Source organism: Panthera leo, chromosome A2, assembly GCF_018350215.1.
Source record: "Panthera leo isolate Ple1 chromosome A2, P.leo_Ple1_pat1.1, whole genome shotgun sequence".
Lineage (NCBI taxonomy): Eukaryota > Metazoa > Chordata > Mammalia > Carnivora > Felidae > Panthera > Panthera leo.
Window position 1 is genome coordinate 129,759,148 of NC_056680.1, and position 22,940 is coordinate 129,782,087.

Below are 22,940 nucleotides of genomic sequence, written 5' to 3' on the forward strand. Positions count from 1 at the left end.
TTCCTAAGTATTTTACTTTTTTATTAACTGGGGTTTTTTTTAATATTTTATTTTTTTAAGTAATCTCTACACCCAACTTGGGGCTTGAACTCATGACCCTGTGATCAAGAGGCACATGTTCTAATGACTAAGCCAGCCATGCACCAGATATTTTACTCTTTTTGATACTATTTTAAATGAAACTATTTTATTAATTTCATTTTCAGAAGGTTCACAATTAGTATGTAGAAGTGTAACTGATTTTTTTTTTTTTTTTTAACAAAACAGGATTTTTATTTGACCGTGGGATTTGGGGAGGAGAGCAGAAAAATGTGTCAAATTTTGTGAAATACAACTTGGAAAATAGAGGCATATGGTATACTCCCTTCTATAAATATTAGCAGTTAAAGAAGAGACTCATAAAGTTGTAAAAGGGTTGAAGATTACATACAGTAGCTGAAATTCTACCATTAACATAATCATTTACCAGTGTGCCTTAGAGCCCTGATTTTCAATCTTCACTGTTATCAGGATTACCTAAGGGAGATTTTTAAAAGCTACAAATATGTGGCCAGCCATGAGATTGTAAATAACATAATTTCTTACTGTGATCACTTTTCCTATGCTTTTAATTATATGAATTATTTTCAATAATAAATAAATAAATTATATGAATTATTATATTCATAATATAATTCATTCATTATATTATCTTCATTAATTAATTCATTCATTAATAAATAATAAATAATATGAATTATTATTTAATTATATGAATTATTTTCAGTTAAAAAAGTGTTTATTGTGCACATTAATATCTTCTCAGCTAGTAAAGTATAAGTTGGCTTTGTGTTGTACTGTCACCAATCTTTATAGTATGTAACAGAAATGTGTATTTCAGATTATCAGCAAGTGTGCCAGTTATTTCATTATAAGAAAGTTTATTATATATGATGTGGATTGTGCAGAAAATTTGACCAATCTCTGTAAGATATTTGCATTCAAGGAGAGGATAGCCAATTGGCTCTCTTCTTCACAATTGAAAGTTGGTAGAATTAGGACATAGGAACGGAAAAGTTCTTGGCCTCTGTAACTTAATCATTAAAACTGAGGCTTAGTGCCCTAGTGAGTATTTACAGTTCTCAAGCAGGAGTGAAGTGTATAGCTAATGCAGGAATGTTAGGAGTTTGTAGTGGGCAAGTCCTAGATCAAGAGCAGGAGATCTGAGTTTTGATCCTGGCACCAATCTATTAGCTTTGTCCTAACCTCCCTCTGATTGTCAGCCTCTTTGAATTTGAAATATGTATAATAATGTCTGCTTCTCCTTGTTTACATAATTTTAGGAAGATCAAACTAAATAATCTATAATTTACATAATTTAAAACCAGCGTAATGCTAATTTTTCAGGCACAATAATGATCATTATGTAAATATCACTATTATTCTTTAAGTTATGTACCTAAAATGGTACTGCTTTGGTCACTTTAGAGTAGGTTTCTTTATAAAATAGACTGCTGTAGTAACTACAGGTTTGTGGAATTTAACTCTTGCTCGTGCATTGTTGTTTTTTTTTTAAGCCATTTTCTTGGAGGAAGTGAGTTTTGAGTTTTTTTACTTTAAGAAATATTTTTGTAATGGAGAAAATATAAAAATTAGGATCTTTAAAAATACTTCCTTATAGTGTCAACATTGCCAACATTCATGAAGTTCGTTGGTTAATTTGTTTAAAAGGTCACTTTTATTTTGTCTTTTATTTTTTATTTTTTTGGTTTCAGGAGTAGAATTTAGGTATTCATCACTTACATATAACATGCAGTACTCATCACAAGTGCCCTCCTTATTGCCCATCACCCATTTAACCCATCCCCCACCCACCTACCTTCCAACAACCTTCGGTTTGTTCTCTGTCTTTAAGAGTCTCTTATGGTTTGCCTCCCTCTTTTTTTCCTTCCCCTATGTTCATCTGTTTTGTTTCTTAAATTCCACATATAAGTGAAGTCATATGGTATTGTTTTTCTCTGACTTATTTCACGTAGCATAATACACTGTAGCTCCATCCATGTTGTTGGAAATGGCAAGATTTCATTCTTTTTGGTGGCTAAGTAATAGTCCAGTGTGTGTGTGTGTGTGTGTGTGTGTGTGTGTGTGTGTGTGTACACATCTTCCTTATCTTCTTATCCATTCATCAGTTGATAGATATTTGGGCTCTTTCCATAATTTGGTTATTGTTGATAATGCTGCTGTAAACATAGGGGTGCATGTACCCCTTTGAATCTGTATCTTTGTATCCTTTTGAGAAATACCTAGTAGTGCAATAGTGGGTCATAGGGTGGTTCTATTTTTAACTTTCTGAGAAACCTCCATATTGTTTTTCAGAATGGCTGCACAAGTTTACATTCCCACCAACAGTGCAAGAAGGTTCCCCTTTCTCCACACCCTCGCCAACATCTGTTGTTTCCTGAGTTGTTTATTTTAGCCATTCTGACAGGTGTGAGGTGGTATCTCATCATGGTTTTGATTTGTATTTCCCTAATGTTGAGGGAGCATCTTTTCATGCATCTCTTAGCTATCTGGATGTCTTCTTTGGAAAAGTGTCTATTAATGTCTTCTGCCCATTTCTTCACTGGATTACTTATTATGAGTTTCCTGAGTTCTGTATAGATTTCAGGTACTAACCCTTTGTCAGATATTACATTTGCAAATATCTTCTTTCATTCCATAGGTTCCCTTTAGTTTTGTTTTTTGTTTCCTTCCCTATGCAGAAGCTTTCTATCCTGATGTAGTCCCAGTGGTTCATTTCTGCTTTTGTTTCCCTTGCCTCCAGTGACATGTTTAGTAAGAAGTTGTTCCAGATGAGGTCAAAGACGTTGCTGCCTATGTTCTCCTCTAGGATTTCAGTGGTTTCCTGTCCCACATTTAGGTCTTTCATCCATTTTCAATTTATTTTGCGTATGGTGTAAAAAGTGGTCCAGGTTCTTTTTTTTTTTTTTTTTTTGTATGTTATGTCCAGTTTTCCCAACACCATCTGTTGAAGAAACTGCCTTTATTCCATTGGATATTCTTTTCTGCTTTGTCGAAGATTATTGACCATATAGTTGTGGGTCCATTTCTAGGTTTTCTATTCTGTTCCATTGATCTATGTGTCTGTTTTTCTGCCAGTACCATACTGTCTTGATGACTACAACTTTGTAATATAGCTTGGTCTGGAATTATGATGCCTCCAGCTTTCCTTTTCTTTTTCAAGATTGCTTTGGCTATTTGGGGTCTTTTGTGGTTCCATACAAATTTTAGGATTGTTTGTTCTAGCTCTGTGAAATATACTGGTGTTATTTTGATAGGGATTGCATTAAATGTGTAGAATGCTTTGGGTTGAGTACAAACATTTTAACAGTATTTTTCCAGCCCATGAGCATGGAATGTTTTTCCATTTCTTTGTGTCCTCTTCAGTTTCTTTCATAAGTATTCTATAGTGTTCAGACTACAGATCTTTTACCTCTTTGGTTAGATTTATTCCCAGGTATTCTATGGGTTTTGGTTCAGTTGTCAAAATAGGGTCAATTACGATTTCTCTTTTTGCTGTTTCATTATTGGTGTATATAATGCAACAGATTTCTGTGTGTTGATTTTGTGTCCTGAAACTTTGCTGAATTCATATATCAGTTCTAGCAATTTTTTGGTGGACTCCTATGTTTTCTTCATAGAGTATCATGTCGCCTGCAAACAGTGAAAGTTTGACTTGTTCCTTGCCAGTTTGGATGCCTTTTATTTCTTTTTGTTGTCTGATTGCTGAGGCTGGGACTTCCAGTATTATGGTAAATTAACAGTGGAGAGTGAACATCTCTGTCTTGTTCCTGAGTATAGAAGAAAAGCTCTCTTTTTCCCCATTGAGGATGATATTAGCTGTGGGTCTTTCACATATGGCCTTTATAATGTTGAGGTATGTTCCCTCTATCCCTACTTTGTTGGGGATTTTTACCAAGAAAGGGTACTCTACTTTGTCAAGTGCTGTTTCTTCATCTATTGAGAGGATCATATTGTCCTTATCCTTTCTTTTATTAATGTGATATATAACATTGATTTGTAAATATCAAACCATGCTTGCAGCCGAGGAATAAATCCCACTTAATTGTGGTGAATAATTCTTTTAGTGTATTATTGGATTCAATTTGCTAGTATCTTGTTGAGAATTTTTGTGTCCATGTTCATCAGGTATATTAGCCTATAATTCTCCTTTTTAGTGGGGTCTTTGGTTTTAGAATCAAGGTAATGCTAGCTTCATAGGGTAAGTTTAGAAGCTTTCCTTCCATTTCTATTTTTTTGGAACAGTTTGAGAAGAATAAGCATTAACTCTTTTTCAGAGTTTGGTAGAATTCCCCCTGGGAAGCCATCTGGCCCTGGACTTTTGTTTGTTGGGGGATTTTTGTTTACTGATTTAATTTCTTTGCGGGTTATGGGTCTGTTCAAATTTTCTATTTCTTCCTGTTTACATTTTGGTATTTTTTTATTAATTTTTTTAATGTTCATTTATTTTTGAGAGGGAGAGAGACAAACACAAATAGGGGAGGAGCAGAGAGAGAGGGAGACACAGAATCTGAAGCAGGCTCCAGGCTCTGAGCTGTCTGCACAGAGCCTGAGGCGGGGCTCAAATGTGAGATCACGACCTGAGCCGAAGTCGGACGGTTAACTGACTAAGCCACCCAGGCACCCCAGTTTGGGTATTTTATATCTTTCTAGGAATTTATCTATTTCTTCCAGTTTGCCCAATTTGTTGACATATAATTTTTCATAGCCTTCTCTTACAATTCTTTGTATTTCTGTGGTATTGGTTGTGATCTCTCCTCTTTCATTCTTGATTTTATTTGAGTCCTTTTTTCTTGTTGATAAATCTGGCAAGGGGGTTTTCAATTTATTAATTCTTTCAAAGAACAAGCTCCTAGTTGCATTGATCTGTTTTACTGGGTTTTTTTTGTTGTTGTTTCTATAGCATTTATTTCTGCTCTAATGTTTATTTCCCTTCTGCTGGCCTTAGGCTTCATTTACTGTCCCTTTTCTAGCTCCTTTAGGTGTAAGGTTAGGTTGTATATTTGAGGTGAAAAAGTCTTGTGGTAGACCTGTATTGCTGTATACTTCTCTCTTCTGAAGTAAGAGACTGTCGTGTTTTCATTTTCATTTGCTTCAATGTATTTATTTCTTCTTTAATTTCCTGAGTATCCTATTCTTTAGTAGGGTGTTCTTTAACTTCCATGTATTGGTGATCTTTCCAAATTTTTTCTTGTGGTTGACTTCAAGTTTCATAGCATTGTCTTCTGAAAGTATGTATGGTATGATCCCAGTGTTTTTGTACTTGTTGAGGCCTGACCCAGTGTGTGATCTGTTCTGGAGAATGTTCCATGTGCACTCAGAAAGAATGTGTATTCTCCTGCTTTAGGATGAAATATTCTTAATATATCTGTTAAGTCCATCTGGTCCAGTGTGTCATTCAAAGCCATTGTTTGCTTTCAATTTTCTGCTTAGATGGTCTGTCCATTACTGTAAGTGGGGTGTTAAAGTCCCCTCTGTTAATTGTGTTGTTATTGATGAGTCTCTTTATGTTGTTATTAATTGACATTTATTTGGGTGTTTCACGTTGGGGGCATAAATATTTACAGTTGTTAGATCTTCTTGTTGGATAGACTCCTTTATTATGCTATAGTGCCCTTCTTCATCTCTTGTTACAGTCTTTGGTTTAAAATCTAATTTGTCTGATTTAAGTATGGCTATTCTGGCTTTCTTTTGATGTCCATTAGCATGATAAGTGGTTCTCCATCCCCTCACTTTCAATATGCAGATGTCTTTAGGTCTAAAATGAGTCTCTTCTAGACAACATATACATGGATCTTGGGGTTTTTTTATCCGTTCTGATACCCTGTGTCTTTTGATTGGAGCATTTAGTCCATTTACATTCAGGATGTTTATTAATTAATAGATATGAATTTAGTGTCATTGTATTACCTGTAAAGTTGGTGTTTCTGGAGATTTTCTCTGTTCCTTTCTAGTCTTTGTTGTTTTCAGTCTTTCTTTTCCACTCAATGAATCTCCTTTAATATTTCTTGAAGGGCTGGTTTAGTGGTCATGAACTTCTTTGGTTTTTGTTTGTTTGGGAAACTCTTCATCTCTCCTTCTATTTTGAATAACAGCCTTGCTGGAGTAAGTATTTTTGGCTGCATATTTTTACCATTTAGCAAGTTGAATATATCATGCCACTCCCTTCTGGCCTGCCAAGTTTCTGCGGACAGATCTGCTGCTATACTTATTTTGTCTTCCATTGTAGGTTAGGGATTTCTTTTTCCTTGCTGCTTTCAGAATTCTTTCCTTATCTCTGTATTTTGCAAATTTTACTATGATATGTCTTGCTGTTGGCCTGCTTTATTGATTGTGGTGGGAGTTCTCTGTCCCTCCTGGGTTTGGATATTTGTTTCCTTCCCCAGATTAGGGAAGTTTTCAGCTATAATTTGCTCAAATAAAGCTTCTATCCTCTTTTCGTTCCCTTCTTCTAGGACTACTGTGATATGAATATTATTATGCTTTATGGAGTCAGTGAGTTCCTCAAGTCTACATTTGTTATCCAGTATTTTTCTTTCCCTCTTCTTTTCAGCTTCATTATTTTCTATAATCTTATCTTATATATCACTTATTCATTCCTCTCATTCTTCCATTTTTGTGGTCATTACATCCAGTCAGTTTTACATCTCTGTTGCAGCATTTTTTATTTCAGCCTCACTAGTTTTTAGGTCTTTAATCTCTGAGGTAAGGGACTCCCTGGTGTTTTCTATGCTAGTCTCAAGCCCAGCTACTATCTTAATGATTGTTGTTTTAAATTCTGGTTCAGGCATATTACTTATATCTGTTTTGATTAGATCCCTGGCTGTGACCTCTTCTTGTTGTTTCTTTTGAAGTGAATACCTCCATCTTGGCATTATGTCTAGTCTGTGTCTTCAGGAAACACAATTGATATTTGCTTATAGATTTTGTATCCTGCAACTTGCCTGAATTTGTTTATTAGTTATAAGCAATGGTGTGTGTGTGTGTGTGTGTGTGTGTGTGTGTGTGTGCGTGTGCACGTGTGTGTGTGTGTAAAATCTTTGGTAGACTATATATAAAATCATGACATCTGCAAACAGATGGTTTTACTTTTTCTCTGATTTGGATGCCTTTTATTTTTTCTTGCCTAATTACTCTTGCTAGAACATCCAGTATTCTGTTAAATAGAAGTGGCAAAAGTGAGCATCCTTGTCTTCTTACTGATCTTGAGGGAAAGTTTTCAGTTTTTCACAGTCAAATATGTTGTTAACTGTGAGTTTTTCATATATAGTCTTCTTTATGTTGGGGAAGTGTTTGTCTTTTCCTAATTTGTTGAGTGTTTTAATCATGAAAGGATGTTGAATTTTGTCCAATTCTTTTTCTTCATCTATTAAGATGATCATGTGATTTTTATCTTTCATTCTGCTAATGTGGTGTATCGTATTGATTTGATTTTCATATACTGAACCATTCTTGCCTCCCAGGGTTAAGTCCCACTTGGTTATGGTGTATAATCCTTTTAAAGCACTGTTGAATTTGGATAGTGTTTTGTTGAGGATTTTGCATGTGTATTCATTGGGGATATTTTATTTTTCTTGTAATGTCTTTGTCTGATTTTGGTCAGGTTTGGGAGTATTCCCTCCTCTTTTATGTTTTGGAGAAGGATTAGCACTACATCTTCTTTAAATGTTTGGTAGATTCTTCTGTGAATTTATCTGTTCCTTAGCTTTTCTTTGTTAGAAGGTTTTTTTTTTTATTACTGATTCAATCACTTCATAAGTCTATTCGGATTTTCTATTTCTTCATGGTTCAGTTTTGACAGGTTGTATGTTTCTAGGAATTTATCCATTTCTTCTAAGTTACCCAATTTGCTGGCATATTATTATTCATGGCCATTTCTTGTGATCCTTGTATTTCTGTGGTATCAGTTATAATTTCCCCTTCTTTCATACCTGATTTTGAGTCTTTTCTCATTTTTTCTTAGTCTAGCTAAAGGTGTGTCAATTATGTTTACTTTTTCAAAACAACTCTAATTTTGTTAATTTTTTTCTATTCTTTATTTCATTCTGTCCTTCTTTATTATTTCCTCGCCTATGCTACCATTGAGCTTAGTTCTTCTTTGAGTAATTCCTTGAGTTACAGAGTTAGGTTGTTTATGAGATCTTTCTTCCTTTTAACTTATTTGCCGCTCTAAGCTTCCCTATTAGTCCTATTTTTTTGCTTCATCCTGTAAGTTTGTTGCATTTTCATTTTAATAAGATTTGTTTTGTGACCTTATATTACTTCCTTAATTAAAGACCTTCTGAATCTCCTCACCACTTCCAAATTTAAATATAAATCTTTGGACCAGCATTAAGGTGCACCAACATGTGATCCATCTACTCTTGCTGCCTTTTCCTACCTAGACTCTAGCACTAATTGGACTATTTTGATTTTTTAACTATCTATATATATACTTGCTGGAATTCTTTACCATTTCAAGAAGCCTCCATGAAGATTCTCTTTCATTTCTCCTGATTTGAGGTTTTTTCCTTCCATATCCCTTAACCTTCAACTTTGCATATGTTGAATAGTATTATAATTATTTGTATAGTTGTCTCATATTTTCCTCTAGACTAACAGTTTCTTCAGGATAAGGATTCTATATTAATAATCTTTGTAGTTTTGATAGTGTCTAGCATGCACTTTGTGCATAGCAGGTGCTCACTTTTTAAATGATAAATGTAATCAAAATTTTTCATCTTAAAATGTCAAGACTTAGTAGCCAAATAAAATTATACTTGCTTTATTTCTTTCTCTTAATTTTATCTGTCACAGTCACATTGAGTAACTTGTCAGAAGACATGCTTTTTATTTCAAAAATTTTCAGTGTTAGGGAAAGTTGGTTGTAGAGAAAAATCTCTCATAGTTTTTCTTTTTGTATATTTTCTTTCAAGCCTTGTACTTATATGTGGGTGTATGTACATGTATGTTTGTGTGTGTGTGAGGAATTGTGTGCAGTTCATTGTGGATTAAGCTCTTTTTAATAAATTTCAAACATGTTTTACAATATTTCTCCATTGTTTTCATAGTTGTCATTTAGCACATGCATAATACACAGCACATACATGCCATAGTTTAAAGAACTGCTTTTCATTTGCATGACGCCTAGGTGATTTCTATTACTTTGCTGTATAGGTGATGTTGTAATAACATTTTTACAGTTTTCTTGCTTGTGTTAAATTAGCTCCTTAAATTTCTAGGCAAAGCGCTTATTAGGTTTAAGGGTTGAATGTGTTTATAACCCTGTTTCCATACCAAAGGCTGTGACAAACCTGCCAGCTATATTTGAGCGTACTAATTCAGCACACCTTCATCAGCAGTCTCAGTGGTGTCAAGAATGTGTAACAACGCTCACCGAAGTTCATCTCCCTTTCCCGTATTCCCCTAGTCTTAGTGCTTGTATAGTAAATTAATTTTTTAAATATTAGGCCACAATAATTTACATAATAAATTATTAGCCCAAGGGTATTTACATAAGGGTCTTATGTTCTTACTCTGAGCTTTAGAGATAGATTGCTGTTAAGAAGACTAGAACCAATCTTTTCCATTTTCCAAATGCATCTGTTAGGGGGCGCACTCTTAGAAATTAAGGGACAGACTTACTTAGGAAGTAGAAAGCCATGTTTTTAGTTTAAGTGAGAAGTACCCTCAAGAACTTAGAAATAAAAGTTACTTCTTAAGTTTTACTTCCAGAGTAAAACTAAGATACAATAAATGACATTGAGTAGGCATTGGAGGCCTATGGAAAGATATGATGTTTGTTCTAATCAAAAGCTTAGAGAACAGGCATGAAAATATCCAGAGTTGATAAAATACTAAAGAAAGCTATCATCAAAGAAATTACACTAATATAATAAAGGACAACTGTAAAGGAAATGGGTTTGTTGTTTTTTTTTTTTTTTTTGAAATTAGGAGCTTGTTTATAGCAAGTTAAAACTACAAAAACTACAAAAACCCTGCCCATCTTCATATTCCAATTTTTATAATGATTATCAATTAGATTATCAGAGTGTGATAAGAGTCACAACTAAACTTATTTGATCTGGGTCGAGTTTATCACCAAATTACCGCTTTATATTTTTTTTCAGAGTTTTAGCAGTGATATTATGGTGGTGTACACAGCAAAGTGTGGGTACTTCCTTAAAGGAGGAGTGATGTGTGAGGTGTTCTCCAATTCCCCATGAAGGAAGGCTGAAAGCCTTCTCGTCAATTATTTGTTGATACAGGCTTTTCTTTCTCATTTGACTTAAGGAGGACAGAAACCTCAGAAGCTTCTTCTTTATCCTTCAAAGCACCAGCAGCTTTTATCTATTTGGCAGGAATGATACACTATAAAGTCTAGGGTTGTCATTTTAACACTTAGATAAAATATGAATTCATGACTGGTTTGTTCCCTAAATAGAACCTTACTACTCAAAGTATGATTGTGGATAAGCAGACTGACATCACCTGGAAACTCAGACATGCAGAATTTCAAGACTTTTTACCTCCTAGACCTACTTTGTTAGTTCATGTCCTCCAAGAAGCACACAGCAAGATGGGATTTGACATGTAAGAGATTTGGGGAGAAGACACCAGAGGAGGGAAAAGGGAGAGAGTGCTGGAGAAGGTAGCAATGTAGGTTCTGACCCCTGTGAAGGAAAGAGGGAAGGAAGGGCAGTGGAGTAGAGTCTCAGACGGCAACACAGTTGTAAGTAAGCACATTTCTGGCAAGCTGCTGAGAGTCCTCAGCCACTGTCATATGTCAGTGAAACTCTCTCTCTCACAGGAATGAGCCTGCATTACCATTTCTGCTGGCTCTAATCATTTACTGAGAGTAGCGTGTGGAAAGCTTGGCTTCAGTGCAAGTAGGATTTCAGAGCACAGCACCTGAGACTATATTTCAACTATGCTCATAGCAACAGGAGATTGGATTGGCATGTTTCCCCGGTCACCACACCTCCTGAATCAGGATCTACACTTTAACAAAGTCTCCAGGTGAATTATAAGCATGTTAAAAGTTTGAGAAGCATGATCTTAGAATAATAATGTGGTTCTTTGAGGATCTTAGCCAGAGTCAATAAAATTGTTCACAATCAGCATAGGATCTCCTCAAAAATTCAGCTCTCTTGGGATGGTATTTTTCACAGTTCATTTAAACAGAGTTGCTGTTCAAAGTGAGAACTAGAGCAGATAATTTGTTGTTGTTAATTTGTAACAAATGTGTGAAGCAGATATGGGGCCAGAATTTTCAAGATGCTTTGCCTCTTTGCTGAAAGGAGCTAGATAGAGTTTATTTCCTTTTGCCTTTTTGAGTTCAAGGTCACTGTAGCAAAAAAAATCTATATTTCTGTATTTATTTTTTTACCACATGGTAAGGTGTAGCTATGATTCTTATGATGACAGCTAGAAATAAACAACCTGTTAGACAAATCATACTAAGTTGTTTATGCTGACACAGTGCTTAGAGTTTGAGAGGCTCTCTTTAGGACAGAATACACTATCAAGTAAGCTTTGCCACCAGGCCCTATTCCTGATTTGCAGACTTGCTGTGAGTTCAAAATACCCATACTCTAATGTATGATCAGGATGTCCACAATCCCTTTGGAATCATTCCTTGAACCATTGATCCCCAGACTTGAGTTTAGGCATTACTGCTCGGTAAAAGTTATATTTCGTCAGTCTAACAATAAGGCCTTGAAATCATTACTTTTTAAAAAGCACTCCAGATTTGGAAACCATTGCTCTAAAGTAAAATATATACTTGAGTTCAGGCCTTTGCTATAGAAACATCCTCTGCTAGAGTGGTATAACTTACTCTGCGTTCCAAATGCAACTTATCTCTGTTTACTGGTGAGCATGGGTGAAAAATAAAAAAGGAAGTTAAAAATCCCTAAATAAACCTCACATACTTTTATTACACTCAGTAATACTTGTTATTAGAGTTTAGTATAATTTTTACATCATTATTTATTACCAGTGGGCTCATTATACCAAGGCCCACAGTACTAAAATTTGGCTATAATTATTCTGGACTGCTCTCAATCTGAGGCAGAAGAAGTTCCCCTAAATACAGACAGCCACAGGTGTTCCCTGAAATAGAACTTACCTAAAAGCTGAGTCAAAGGTATATAACTCTAGTTTTAGGTATCTCTGGTCTTACTCATTTTTTCAAGCACATATCAAATACCATGTATGTTTCAGGGACTATAGTGTACACCAGAGATACGAAAACAAGATTTAGTCCTTGACCTGAGGTGTTACCATACTACCCGAGGGGCACAGATATACATGTAAATAATTAACTGCAATAGGGATATTTGCTATTGTTGGGCATGGAGAGATGGAGTGAGTCAAACCCTCAAGAGGACTGGGGGAGGAGGGTTGCTGGCAAACAAAGAAAATAACGTAAATGCATCACATGAGACTCCAGTCACTACTGGCCTTGTCCAAAATCCATGTCAGGAATGTTTAACTTTGGAGCAGATTACCTGAGCTCTTCTAAAGCTTTACTCATTATCTGTCCTTCTCACAGAACAAAAAAGTGCCTCTACCCATGCATTCCTAAAGTGGTGATTGGTACCCCTCATTCACACAGCCTCCCCTGCCGGAATCTTAAAAGGCATCCCAGGCTTCTTCACTCCCTCTGGCCAACCAGTAATCAAGAACTGCCACTGCAATCTCTGCATCCTCCCCTCTCTCCATTCCCTCCAAGCACTGCTAACATGGCTGCCTCCAACCTGGACACTGCAGTAGTCTCCCAACTGCCAGTCTCCCCATCTGGAGACTTACGTCTCACAACCCATTCTCCCCAAATCAGTGTAAACATAGGAGTGGCTCTACTTCCTACCGGAAAACATCCAACTTCCTCAGTGTTATGTGTAGGGTAAGAGTGCTCATGCTTAAGCCAGTCCGCTTGGATTCAAATCCCCGCTCCACCATTTACTAGCTGTCTGGGGAAAGTCACTTAGTCTCTAAGTGCCTCAGTTTTTTCAACTATAAAATAGGAAAAGGAATGGAAGCTCTGTCATAGGGTTATTGTGAAGGTTAATTGTGTTAATAATGTACATGTAAAGGGCTTAACAGTGCCTGGCACAGAATTAACCCACAGTGGCGGTGGCAGTCATGATGCAGTAACACAGTGTGCATGCCAGGTAATTAAAGATGACCAGGACTCATCTTGCCTTCCAGCGATTAACAGTCTGAAGTGGGGAAAGAAAGACATAGGTAAACAAACTGCTTCTTTTGATCACTGCTGTCATAAATTTGAACATGATGCTAATGATTAAGGAGTCAGAACACTAAAATCTTGTCCAAAAATGTTCTATTAAAATTTTATTCTCTGAATTACATAGTAACTCGAGTTCCCAAATATGACTTAGTATCTCCTAAACCACAGGTTCCTCATACATGAAATTTGCATACTTACAATTTTGTTCCTGTATGCCTTTACAGTAACCACACGCTGTTTGGTTCTACCGTGTATGAACATTTAGTTTCATTCTCTTAGAAATAATTTGAAGAAAGAGAAACTGGGCCTTGAACATACAAAAGGGAGGAGGAATGAACCTCGGAAGAAGATTAGAGAGTTTGTAGTGAAACATTAGGAAAGAATACAGTGACAGAGATAAACTGTACCCAGTGATTTTTGGAGGATGTGGGCTACTGAGATTTGTGTAAGAGTTGCTGGTGGAACTAGTATCAGGGACACGGCAGGACACTGGCAGAATGCATAGATTCAGCGTGACTTATAAATACGTACCAAGTCAAAAAGGCACTGAATATACACATTACAGAAAAACACAGATTTGGGGAAAATGCCTTTTGGAACTAGAGGCAGAATAATGTCGTGTTTTAATTTAGGCTTAACTTGCTGTGTGTTTAGGCCACTTGATTTAACTTTTCTAAGTCTGAGTAGTCTGATCTGGGAGATGAGGGTTATAATAGTACCAACTGAATAAGGTAGCGAGAATTAATTGAGAAAATGCCCTGAAGCCCTTTGCTAGGGTAGTTTACAAATATCAGATACCTAGTAATGTTAGCTCTTGCTATTGGTGATGATTAATACATTGTTTTCTGCAATCAGGCAAAATGAATTTACACATATCATTCAAATTCAGGGAGAAGGGTGTAAGACAGTACCTGTTATTTTCTAGATGGTATGTAATGTTTACTAATGGTACCTCTATTTAGAATATACGCTGTCTTTTGTTGTCCTGTTCTAGTGGATGTAAAATACAGAGTTTCATGTGTTTATTACCTATGTCTCTTTCCCCGTCTTATTTTTAGCATGAGAGTTTAAGTTCCTACAGAATTTAACCTACAACTGAAGGATATAACCTACAACTGAAGAACTGTATAAGTTCAGAACTCCTTGCTTCCATTATGTAATTTAATAAATATAATTGTTGGTAACATCACTTTTGTTAATAGTGCTTCTAAAGTGCTTATACGTTTTTAAATATTCTCTCCGTTGTCATGTATACCCTATTTCCACCTTTTCTGGTATTAAATAATTTTATGGAACTAACATAAAAATTTAATTTAGCATACTTTAATATGAGCAGAGTATTGTGAGTGATGTATTAGAGGACATGTCCGTTGGGACACCTTCCCACTCCAGCTCAGTTGACTCTTCTGTCCCCATGTTCCCATAGACCCTATACATTTTCCGTCTCTCTCTCTTTATCCTTTAAACTTATTTGTACCGTCTAACAAATTGCAATCACTTTAGTCTTGATGATAAGAATCATGTCATGCAAGGTTAAGCAGAAAAGACCAGCACTCAGTAGATACTCAGCTGATTTTCGTTAAGTGAGTGAATGAATGCTTGTCCAGTTCTCAGGCCATGGTCAGCAGTGCAACATTAACTGATTCAGTGAATTATGCAATTAAGAAGGCCGTTAGAAACAAGTTAAAGTAAGATAAAAACAAGAAATAAAATTAATAGTAAGCTAATTCCAAAGGCTTTTCTGTGGTATAACTGTCTTTCTTTCTGAAGGTTTCCTGCCCTTCCTCAGATGCTAAATGTCTTAAGCTAGTTGCCCAGTTACTAACTACTCAATTGCCAGCTAAAGGTGACCGATCCAGTCTTTCCCCCTGGAGCATTGAAGAGGGCTCCTGACACACCTGGCGGTGGTTTGAGGCATGAGTTCAGAGCTATAGATCTTACACAGCTCAACTCTCAAAGATACCATAGGTGATGTTAGGGAAATGAATAATATACACAGAAAAAAATGTTTACCGTGTATGTCTAGTAAATGATCATTCATCTCTTTGTTCATAAGAACTTGAATTAAGATACATAATTGTGTAACAGGCGAATGGTAGACATAAATCAACATCAAAAATTACCACCTGGGCCACCCAGCACATGCTGTGTCAACCCAATGTGAGAGCTGTCTTCTTTGCACGTGACAGATAATCAAACAGGAAAGAGTTTGCAGGTGCAACAGGAAGCAGCTTAAAAGACTGGCCTGGTATCATCTGGAGCCTCAGAATATACCATTTACTTCCCATAGTGTGACGACTATCGGCCATAGGTCACAATTGGGCCATAGAACCTTAACCCAGCATGTTGCAGCCTTCCCCTTGCAAGTACCCCCGGAATTGCTGCCGCTGGCCAGTGTCCAAGAATGCCTGAACAGCTGCTCTGACAAATGGGTTTCCCCCATTCAAGACGGCAAATGGGGAGTTGGAGCTGCTTTGCACAACTCCCTGCCTCTAGGTTGCAGAATCTACTTAAAATGATAATAAAATATCTTGCTCTCTGGCACTGTGGCACTGTGGATTTTTCCTTTTAATGCAGGAGGTAAGAAATCATCCTTCTAAAGAGCTGATTGCAGCTTTTTCTTTTTTTTCTTTTCTTTTCTTTTTTTTTTTTCTTTTTCCTTGCTTTTGCTTTTTCTCTCTCCCAGACAGTAAGGATTGTATCCTGGAGCCGCTTTCCCTGCCAGAAAGTCCAGGTGGCACCACCGCTTTAGAAGGTTCTCCATCTGTGCCTTGTATTTTCTGTGAAGAACATTTTCCTATGGATGAACAAGACAAACTTCTGAAGCACATGATTATTGAACATAAGATGGTCATAGCTGATGTCAAGTTGGTTGCTGATTTCCAAAGGTAAGTTTTGGTTTTGGCCATAAGAGAATTAAATTCAGTATTCCATAAAGGAAAGACATAACTTATATATAAGCTTATATATAAAATTATTCTTGTGCAAATGTGAAAATTCATATTCTTTTTCAAGCATTGTTGGGAACAGGGATCCTTGGTTGGAGCCCGCGAAGCCAAAAGGATATTGTCCAAAGAACTCTCAGCTTAAGTGCTGTGATGAGCATTTTTCCGGTTTTCTGACAAAAACCAGGAAAAAAGTAGGGGCAGGGGGAGGTCACTCAATAAACCAAAGGCTTGACATCAGTCAACTGAGGTACTGAGGGGAAGAGGATGAGGAGGATGAAGAACAGAAAGAGATAAGTGGTTCAGGAACTGCCAACATTGGGCATGTGTGAAATGTAGGAACCTCACCTATATAGCTAGGACCCAAAGTGAGCTAAACTCTAATCTATGAGCACCTGACTTAGAATATCCATACCAACAGACAAGTAATATAAGCATATTTTTTTTTCCAGTTCCTGGTTCTTATAAGAGAAATGCCTTTTCTTAAGCAAATGGAGTGAAGTAGTTTTGTTCATGCTGTTATTAGTTGACACTTGGAAGTCCAAGTTGACATTTGGAAGCGTTTTCCGTGTACATGCTATCATGGTAGTTAACTGGTTTTGTACAATTACTAAAAGCATACATTTTGGTATAGCTGGCCAGGACCCATTTTTAGATATTCTGCCCTGATTTCTCTACAAAACACTGCAGTAACCCAGATGTTGTAACATCTCTGCATCTGAACTCTATATCTGCCAGACCACATCATTCCTAGCAAGCAGTTTCTTTCTTATGATGGGTCTTGCAAAGCAGCAGCCTATATTACTGAGAGTGGACTATGAAACCAAGCAGGCCTAGAGCTGAACGCAGACTTAGGTGACTTCCTAACCATGTGATGTCCAGCAAACTACTTCACCACTCTAAGCATCAGTTTCCTCATCAGTAAAAGGGGAAAACGCTGACTCACATAAGATTGGTGAGTGTTATATAGAACAGGTGCTGCATATAGCACCAACTAGTACCTGAGACGTCTTTTATATCCAATAGATGGTAGCCAAAAATTTTATTCTATTTTTATTACAAAAGATATATTTGAAATGTTAGTTTTCTGCAACTATAGCTTGAGTTTTCAATAGGCATTTATGCTGTTCTGAAACTCTAATTATCATTTGCGAAATAAAACTTTTGAGAAAATTTAATTTAGAATCCTTAACACTTCTAAACCTTGAGAATAAGTTTGTTTTCCAGTTGGAATAGCCAGAAGGCCCACAGGGGTGTTGTTCTCTAAACTTTCAGGTTCCTCTCAATTGCCTGGCACCAATACAGAATGTCTGCCGAGTACCTTCTGCATTATTATGGCCCCTATATCCACTCAGCATTGCAATTTTTGAGTAGATTTTGGTGTTACCTGGTCGGGAAGCAGAGCTAGAACAGAATAGCAAAGGGGAATTATGTGCATGATATATGCCACCAGCTGGTTGAATAAACTAATTATTACACAATTTCAGAGGAAGAACTTCATTCTTCTCATTCTCATTCTCATTCATTAATCTTTATTTTCAGTTAAAATATTTGTGCTTTTGTGTGTGTGTGTGTGTGTGTGTGTGTGTGTGTGTGTGTCCTGGGAGTATTCTTGGAGCTTCCTTATATATATGATATCTAGTTGTATGTAGTCAGATCTGTTGATTTTGTTTTAGATACTGTTTGGGCTAGAAATTTTCAAATTCTTATCAAGCAACCATTGTCAAGACTATCAAATGAAATACTCTCTTTTTGTGTTTATTTATTTGAGAGAGAGGGAGAGAGCGCTTGAGCATGCCTGAGTGCAGAGTAGGGACAGAGAGAGAATCCCAAGCTGACAGCAGCTCCGGGCTGACCCAGTGTGGGGGTGCTTAGTGAGCCAAAATCATGAGTTGGACTCTTAACCAACTGAGCCACCCAGGTGCCCTGAGATAATCTTTAAATCTTGAATCACTCAGCTTCTCTTTGATGTCATCTCTTCTTTTACTCTGCTTTATCATGTAAATGCAAATTCTCCCCCAGGAATTGGAGAAAAATATGGTGATCTACCAGTGATAATTGACAAACATTAAGGTTTTCTTTCTCCTAAAATCTGTGAGGAATATCTAAATCAGAGTTTGTATTTTCCCTTTGTTCTTATGTATGATAGCTAAGTAGCTATATTTGTACTAATCTCTCTTTTGTATCATTGATATTAATCTCATCAGTGTGTGGACAGGAAAATCAAATTATTTACTAGGTCTCAGACTTAGAAGTCAATAGTTAAATGTTGGAATCGGTCTCCCTCTAAATGCAGTTATGCAATAAAATAGGTGCCTTAATTAAAAAGCAAAAGATACAGGTGCGCCTGGGTGGCTCCGTCAGTTAAGTGTCCAATTTTTGCTCTCGGCTCAGTTCATGATCTCACAGTTCGTGGGTTCATAGAGCCCCACATTGGGCTCTATGCTGACACCATGGAGACTGCTTGGCATTCTCTGTCTCCCTTTCTCTCTGCCCCTCCCCCCCCCCCCCCCGTCTCTTTGTCTCTCTCTCAAAATAAATAAACTTTAAAAAAATAGAAAAAGAAAAAATACATAGCTGATATATATAAGTGCTTTCTAAATAAAGTGTGTGGTTAACATGTACTTTAAATTTGGAAACCTAAATTTTCCTTGTCAGCCATCCTCCTAATAAGTTTCACTCTTGCGGTTAGTTCAAATTGACTAAGAATGTATGTAAATAAACTCTGTTACTTTTAAATATTTTTTAATATATCCAGTCTCCTTTAGATAATACCCTCCTACTATTTAGGGAAACTAAAAATTCCTCTCCAAAACAATGTAAACATTGACTATTTGTGATAAGAGTTAAGTTGGAATCTTCTTAACATAGGACTTTTTCCGAACTTCAGAAAAGTCACTGGTGTGTGTGCGTGTGTGTATTTACATATATATGTATATGTATTTATGTATATGTGTGTATATATGTATATACACATATATAACTTCCCAGGAATTGTTTCTTCTGAGTACAATGAGTAATAAAGATGATAAATAATAGATGAGATAGACTTATTTTGTGCTTTACAAGAAAGAAGCTATAAATTTTCATGTTAAATATATTTAACATCTTCTTGATCAGAAAAAAGTTAACAGTAAAACTTTCTCAGAATAAAACAAAAGTAAAAATCTCCTTTGTGGGGCCCTTGCATGGCTCAGTCAGTTAAGCATCTGACTTTGGCTCAGGTCATGGTCTCACGGTTCTTGGGTTGAAGACCCACATCGGACTCTGTGCTGACAGCTCGGAGCCTGGAGCCTGCTTTGGATTCCGTGTCTCCCTCTCTCTCTGCCCTCCCCCCCCCCCCCCCCCCCCCACCGCTTGCACTCTCTCTCTCAAAAATAAATAAATGTTAAAACAAAAGATCTTTCCTTTGAGCCATCTACCATAGTTATTTATACTGAGCTATTTGCTAGCTTTATTCAGTAAATAAAATTTTCCTAGAAGATAAATGCTAACTCCTTAATTCTTGCCCCTTTCTATATTAAATTCCACTAATTCAGTGCTATTTAATTAACAACCATATCTCAAATCTTTATGCCTGTCAGTAAGCACACCAGTTACAGTGAGAGGCTGGGCAAGCAAGATTACTAGGATTTTTTCATGAGATAGTTCAGTGAAACATGATTGAAATTCTTTAAAAGAAAAAAGTATTTGCTGATGACCTAATAATTACTTTTATGGCTTTTCACTGAAGTACGAGATGCTTTGATTACTGTTTTTCAAACAAAGGGTTCATATCACATATCATTTCTTGGCTGCCTTTAAATATTGAGTGACTGCAGGGGCACCTGGGTGGCTCAGTTGGTTAAGCATCTGACTTCGGCTCAGGTCATGATCTCATGGTTCATGGGTCAAGCTCCACATCGTGCTCTGCACTGACAACTCAGAGCCTGGAGCCTGCTTCAGATTCTGTCTGTCTGTCTGTCTGTCTGTCTGTCTCTCTCTCTCTCTGTCTCTCTGCCCCTTCCCTGTTCACACTATGTCTCTCTCTCAAAAATAAAAATAAACATTAAAAAAAAATTAAATATTGAGTGACTTCAGTGGTGCGTGGGTGGCTCAGTCGGTTGTGTTCGACTTCAGCCCGGTCATGATTTCACGTCTCATGAGTTCGAGCTCCACGTCAGGCTGTGTGCTGACAGCTCAGAGCCTGGAGCGTGCTTTGGATTCTGTGTCTCCCTCTCTTTGCCCCTCCCCCACTCGCATTTTTTCTCTCTCTCTCTCTCTCTCTCTCTCTCAAAAATAAACATTTTTTTAAAAATTTAATAGATAGATAAATAAAAAATATTGAGTGATTGCGTTTTTAGCTTTAAATAAATTAGACAAATAAGAAAAAATGAAGAAGAGATGGATTAACTGATGCCTTAGCATTCAATATCACCCAGATAGCCTTCAGTGGAATGTAATCAGGAATGAAGAACCTCTCCATGTATTGTATTGTATCAGTAGCCATGATGAAACTTCACATCGAACTTGACTTTCCTGGCTTTTTTTTTTTTTTTAACTCTGTTACCTCGGCACCCAGTTCCACTGTATGGATTCGATTTCTCATGAAAATAGATGGCTGTGTAGTACAGTTTGGAAGAACAATACATCTTCTGTTCCTGACAGGAGTAGAGGTTCTCCTGTGTTCCTTCATCCCTGGCACCACTTTGCAATAGAAAATATGCTGAGGGGAGAATGAGAAAAATGGCTAGGAATGCCATTTTTATTTTCTTAAGTCTCTTGCCTTTTATTTCTCCCTTTTTGTCTCTCCCCTTGTCCAGGGGAAGGGGCAAGGAGCGGTTAAGCAACCGCTGGGGAATGGAAGAAAATGAGAATAAGAGTAGCTGTGTAAGTGCTGTAGCTGCCCCAAGTGACCAAAGAATAATGTTTCAGCCTTTTGTAGATACTTTTCTTCTTTTTGTATGTGTTGATGGATCTGATACGCACTTGCCTTCTGCATCTGACACTTCTAATATGGAAGCCAACACGCTAAACATAGGGTCAGTATTTATGGCTTGAGGCTGAGTTGGAGCTTCAGATAGGTCATTTTCAGATCTCTTAAGATAAGGTCTAGCACTATTCTATAAGAAAGAGTTCTCTCCTTGCTTACTTAACCAACCAGGTCCTCAGTATGGTTGTACATGAGAAGAAAAAACTGAAAACGTGGTTTTATTTTCATACATTAGTCTTTTACTTCTTTTCCTTATATATTCCATACTCAGTGTTGTCATCTGTTTATATTTATATGTGTCACAGTTCTCTCTCTCAGACCTCTCTCCCGGCACCAATTTTTTTTTCCAGTACATGAATGCCCTTTCTGTAGAGGACTATGGGGTCGGGACAATAATGTTAAGAAAAGGGGAAGTAAGAATAAAAAAGAGACAAAATATGGAGAGTTGACGTCTACTTAGAGAACCTTACAGGAATTTTTAAATGCTCTTCTACCTCTTAAAAACATTTTTTGGGGGCACCTGGGTGGCTCAGTCAGTTAAGCATCTGACTTCAGCTCAGGTCATGATCTCACGAGTACAAGCCCTGCATTGGACTCTGTGCTGACAGCTCAGAGCCAGGAGCCTGCTTCAGATTCTGTTTCCCTCTCTCTCTGCCCCACTTCCTGTTCATGCTTTATCTCTCTCTCTCTCTCTCTCTTTCTCTCAAAAATGCATAAACAGTAAAAAAAAAAAAAAAAAATTCTTGTTAACCTACTACTATGTGCAAAATGTTGCTAGTTGCTATAACAAGCTATTTAAGGGGTGCCTGGGTGGCTCAGTCAGTTAAGCTTCCAACTTTGGCTCAGGTCATGATCTCATGGTTCAAGAGTTCAAGCCCTGCCATCAGTCTCCACACTGACAGTGCAGAGCCTGCTTGGGATTCTCTCTCCTTCTCTCTCAGCCCCTCCCCACGCTCATGCGTGAATATGCACTCTCTCTCAAAATAAACATTTTAAAAATGAAATGTCAACCTTTCCATTGCCTTTCTCCACATGAAGGAGACCACATTCTCTTCTTGGTACCATTTGATAATGAGATTGCAGTTGCCAGTAGAAATCTTGTTAGATAAATGGGAAGATGAACAGCTTGTTGAATCCTGTCATCTTACTCCTCCTTTCATCAGATAATGCAGGTTTGGGTGTTATACTTTGCTTTTAAATTTAGCCAATGTGCTTCTTCTAATTCTGCTCAGTAGATACAGGAATTATAAGCTTGGTTATTTTTCCAATGATCTGCCTCATTTCAGACAGTGGGCACAAATGAAATTTCTCTGTCTTGTTATATATATGTTGAATTTATATATAACTTATATAATATATATAAGAAGTCTTGTTATATATATGTTGAATTTATATATAACTTATATAATATATATAAGAAGTCAGAATTTAGACTGACTTCTCATTGCCTTATTATTTTGCTTTCAGTTCTTTTTTGTGGGAAACCAAATAGCTATGTCCTGGTTAAGGAGATTATAGGGAACACATTACACTGCTTTCTCACCCTGCTGAAAACAGGGGACCAGTATCTAGTTAATGCAGACCAATATCTGGTTAATATCTATATAGGGGTTGGGTCCTGCTTGTGCTCATGAATTCCTTAGACCAAGTTATCTATGGAATATCTTATCTTGTTCTCCACCCTGCTTTCGGCATCTGGTCTTTTGTAGTCTTGGGAATGCCTTGTTTTTTT

General features: G+C 36.9%; 1 protein-coding gene across 2 annotated transcripts in view; it reads left to right on the forward strand.

The window, feature by feature from the left end:
- ZNF277 (zinc finger protein 277) overlaps positions 1-22,940 on the forward strand; it is a 112,725-nt gene that overhangs the window by 50,067 nt on the left and 39,718 nt on the right. The window contains exon 2 of one of the 2 annotated variants that reach the window (XM_042922437.1): positions 15,978-16,179. In XM_042922437.1, coding sequence (XP_042778371.1) covers positions 15,978-16,179 — 202 coding nt within the window. The remainder of the gene's footprint in view (positions 1-15,977; positions 16,180-22,940) is intronic. The other variant, XM_042922443.1, reaches the window with a different exon arrangement.